The sequence below is a fragment of the Macrosteles quadrilineatus genome, unplaced genomic scaffold (assembly GCF_028750875.1).
Source record: "Macrosteles quadrilineatus isolate MER2022 unplaced genomic scaffold, UCM_ALF_1.0 Scaffold_4__1_contigs__length_99947679, whole genome shotgun sequence".
In the NCBI taxonomy this organism is placed as follows: domain Eukaryota; kingdom Metazoa; phylum Arthropoda; class Insecta; order Hemiptera; family Cicadellidae; genus Macrosteles; species Macrosteles quadrilineatus.
The window spans coordinates 5,579,079-5,583,974 of record NW_026542597.1 but is presented as its reverse complement, the minus strand read 5'-3'; the positions used below and the strand labels follow the sequence as shown (position 1 = coordinate 5,583,974).

Genomic DNA, 4,896 nt, shown 5'->3' with positions numbered 1-4,896 from the left:
CTCAACATAATCAGCATTATGTTTCAATTGTTGAAACTTTTTACGCACAGCATTCGTTAGTCTAAGTAGTTCATTTTTTACTATATGTTCGTGCTTGTTAGCACTGTCTTGGTTCCGCTCCTTCAAGTTTGGTATTGGATATTTCTTCACTATACGTCGGATTACTCGTTTCGCTCTTAGCTTTCTTTTCTTGGGAGCTCTAAGAGCCATCGGAGCACTGCCATACTTCTCCATCCTCTCACTGTCACTCTGATTAACGTTTAGTGTATTGATGCTGAAAGGAGCCCTTTATATATCGACTATATAGGTATCAAGACCTAAACGGTAACGTCCTTTGTTGATTTCAGAATCTTTATCTATGGTTACAAATCCATACTTGTGTTTGTTCCAACAGGTGTGACACAAACACTTAAATTGATCAAAAGTCATATCGCTATTAACATGATCATTGTATACATGTCTTAGATTTAAGTCATCCTGCTTGAAAAGAATTATTAAATTGGCGTTATCTCTAAGGAGATGTTTAGGGAGCCGCGTGTACGTCTGGATCAAGTAGAACGTATCTACATCTCTATGTCTTCCCATGCTGAAGTATGCTTTCATATTGTCTTGTTTATCACAGGCCACATCATCAAATATCATTATTGAGTCCTTTTTAGCTTCATCAGGATTGGGAACATCTTCACTGTTGGTAAATGAAAAATAACCAATACATGACAGGTTTTGCATTATTTGTTCAAGCATCTTGTATTTAGGTTGCAGCAATGATTTACTAAACACATATACATTAGCATACTTTAATCCCTTTGGTTCAGTCAAAAGGCTAAACATCAAATTTGTTTTTCCACAGTTAGATGGACCACAAATGATGCCTCGAATAGATTGAGGAAGGAGTTCACTATGTTTTTTCACTTCTTTGGATTTAATTCCATCCGAAGTGGATTGAATGAGTTTTTCCACAGCATTGTCCACAACAAAAGTGTCACGGTGCTTTTTAAATTTCATCTTCACACACTGGGGGACAAAAGTGAAATGAAGAATCGTATATAAGGTGTTCATATTTGTAAGACCTGCTCAGTATGCGTAGGATCACTAGAGGATGTGGTCTGCTTAATCGTGCTATAAACTCTCTTCCGCTAGAACTTCACCTGCCTGGAGGATACCAATTTTGTGGACCTGGTACAAGATTGAAGGAAAGGTTGGAAAAGAAGGATCAAGGAATCAACCTATTGGATCAAGCTTGTAAACAACACGATATTGCCTACAGTAAGAGCAAAGATCTTTCATCTCGACACACTGCTGACAGAGTATTAGCAAACGAGGCGTGGGCAAGGTTCAAAACAAAAGGTGTTCCTATTGGTGAGAGGCTCGCTTCCTGGGCTGTTGCAAGCGCAATGAACGCGAAATTGAAGCTTGGTGCCGGAACAACCGAAGGCAGGAGGAGGAGGAGACAGCAGACTAGGCGAAGAAATCGAGGGAGGTTAGGTAGGGGATCGTTAGCCAAAGGGGGCACAGCAAGAGGTGGAAGTGCGCTAAAACGAAAAAGAAAAGGCACCACTAGAAAGTGCAGCAGAAGACCTAAACCTTTTACTTTTTCCGATGTATTACGACAAGCAAGGACGGCTGTGCGGGGATCAGGAATGCATCTTGTTGGCAGAGGTGGAATATTAAACAGAGGGAGTAGAAAACACATAACAAAGGCAGCATCATCAGCGTTGAACGCCATCAGATCTATGAAGAGAGGGAGGCGTAGTGCGTTCAGTCATTTACGACGTAGATCACGGATTCTATCACTTCCCAAGTCAGGAGGTGTGCTACCATTGCTGCCAATCTTTGCAGGGCTTAGTGCATTGGGAAGTCTGACAGGTGGGGCTGCTGGTGTGGCCAAAGCAGTGCTTGAAGCTAGAGATGCCAAGAAACGGCTGAGCGAGATGCAAAGACATAACGAAACTATGGAGGCAGTAGCTTTGCGACATGGCAAGGGCCTGTACTTTAGACCATATAAGAAAGGACTTGGTATTTACATGGCACCTTATCAGAAGCAGCCAAAAAACTTATAGATATTTTGCCCAGAAGGGCAATGTATGATTTTGAGTTAACACATTGGGCCAGGAAGCTTAAAATCCCCCATTTTAGAGGAGTGTTTATGCGTGACAACCTTCCTAAAAGTCCATGGAGGAACGAGTCTGCAATAGTCAACTTGGACAATACCAATGGTAGTGGTACTCATTGGGTATGCTACAAGAAGAGTGGAGACTACGTGAGGTACTTTGACAGCTACGGGGATTTGATACCTCCACTGGAACTTCAGAAGTATTTAAATGGGAAATACGTATCTTACAACCGAACCGCTTATCAGGATGTCAACACTTACTCTGAGATCTGTGGGCATCTGTGTTTGTATTTTTTAACCTCAATTTAAATGATATTACAGTGTACACATATATATATTTGTTGTTATCATTTCCACCCTTTAGTCATGTCTCAGACGTTCATGCTTTCAGGTAGAACTTCTACTCTTTCAGTAGACTACTTTCCTCCCATCGAACTTGAAGGTGGTTATGATTATGAAGTTGGTTTGCTTAGCTTCGAGTCTTATAACTCCATACCAAATGTCGACGAAACAAACAACCAGTTTCATTTTGATAATGGAAAGATTATTAAAATACCTACTGGTACATATGAAGTAATGGATATTGAACATTTCATACAGGATAAGCTAAAGATGTTGGCTACACAGGAAAAGAAGTACTTTTTTCGCTTGGGAACAAACAACAATACATTGCAAACTACTCTGAAATGTAACGCTCAGGTGGATTTCTCTCAACCCAACTCTATTGGTAGCCTCCTGGGTTTCGATTCTGAGGTCATAGGACCTGGAAATGAGCACTACTCGAAGAATGTTGTGGATATTTTTAAGACAAACACGATTAGAGTTGAATGCAGCATAGCGGGCGGGTCTTTCGTTAATAATAAGCAAAGTCATACAATCCATCAGTTTTTCCCAGCAGTACCACCAGGATATAAGCTTGTTGAAATACCCAGTACAATCATTTACCTTCCAATCACCACGAGGGCAATAAGTAACATAACACTACGGATTGTAGACCAGGACGATAGGTTGGTGAATTTTAGAGGAGAACGTATTACAGTGTGTTTACACTTGAGGAAGGTCCCTAGTTGAACAGGTAGTAGGAGATGGGTTACTTATATTTTTCAAACTGTTTATCAAGACCAAGAATATCAAAGGGTCATATAGACAGAGTCAAGAAAACCCATAACTCCAACGACTATTTATTGGGTGCACACTCAACAGTACCAAGCAGTGTTTGTTTGTCACCTAAGCGACTAACACACACAAACCGAAGGTTTTTACGCTCCTTGGGCTATAAAATACTTCAATAATGGATGTACTGGATATTTTTAGTAGTGTCCCATTTGATGACACTATTTCTCACATGGAATTTCACACTCATTTCCCTTACTCTTCTACCACACTAGACAACAATGACGAGATAAGAATACCAATTCAACAACAAGATATATGCATTGTGCCTTCTATGAGTTATTTGTATGTTGAGGGAAAGCTATTGAAGTCAGACAATACAGCAACTACAAAAACAAAGTTCACTCCAAACGCATTTGCATTTTTGTTTGACGAGATACGGTATGAAATAAATGGAGTTGAAATAGATCGCATTAGGAACCCAGGTATAACTTCTACAATGAAAGGATTTGCTTCTATTGGAGAGAACTCTTTAAGAAGTTTAGGGAACTCTGGCTGGCCAACCGAGGTGAATAAGTTGTCTTCCACTTTGGAAAGTCATGTGACTGACACTGATGGAAATTTTAGTTTTTGCATACCGCTAAGTAGGCTTCTGGGGTTCGCAGAAGATTATAGAAAGGTTATTGTCAACTGCCGTCATGAGCTTGTTCTACTGAGGTCGGCCGGGGACAAAAATGCAGTTTTGTGGACCTCAAGTGGTGCTACTGACACAACTCCTGAAGATATTAAAGTTAAACTAGAGAAACTATGCTGGAGGGTTCCCTACGTTTCTTTGAGTGATAGACAAAGAATTGCATTGCTTAGACATTTGGAAAGGGGAACGAGTGTTCCTGTAGAGTATCGAAGCTGGGAACTCTATGAGTATCCCTCTTTGCCTCAATCAAACAAACAATCTTGGTCAGTAAAGACGGCATCACAGCTAGAGAAGCCAAGATACGTCATAGTGGCTTTCCAGGAGAATCGCAAAAACAACATGAAAAAGTCTGCCGCATGCTTTGATCACTGCAAGATATCAAACATAAAACTTCATTTAAACTCTATTAACTATCCTTATGATGATTTAAAACTAGACATTGCAAAGAACCACTACGCTATACTCTACGACATGTATACCCGTTTTCAGGAGTCGTATTACAATGTTCCATCACAACCACTTTTGGACGTTAAAAATTTCATTTCTTATGCACCACTAATCGTAATTGACTGTTCTAAGCAAAACGAATCCCTTAGGTCAGCCCCTGTTGATATTCGTTTAGAATTTGAGGCCAGCGAAGCTTTCCCTCCGGGGACTGCTGCTTATTGTTTAATAATTCACGACAAGTCATTCAGCTATGAGCCAGCCACTAACCTGGTTCATCGGATAATGTGATTCATGCAGAAAGTGTTGGAATTTGGGGTGGGGATAGGCTATAAAGCCCGCTCTTGTCGGTTTGGTTTCTCAGTCTCAACTTGAATTTCGTTGGAGTTAGAACTTTCAGTCATGATTAAACAGGCCATCATAGATTTTAGTGCTTTTATCGGAGAGGATAAGACAGTGGTTATCAAGGAATTGAGCATATTGGACTTGGATTCAAGATGTGTACAACATTGGATTTTCTCAGCACCTAAGG

At 40.4% G+C, this 4,896-nt stretch overlaps 1 protein-coding gene across 1 annotated transcript; it reads left to right on the top strand.

The window, feature by feature from the left end:
• Nucleotides 1–3,404: 3,404 nt before the first annotated feature.
• On the top strand, nucleotides 3,405–4,655 carry LOC128991716 (uncharacterized). The gene has a single exon (XM_054414837.1). The coding sequence runs from the start codon at nucleotides 3,405–3,407 to the stop codon at nucleotides 4,653–4,655; it is 1,251 nt and encodes a 416-aa protein (XP_054270812.1).
• Nucleotides 4,656–4,896: the final 241 nt, after the last annotated feature.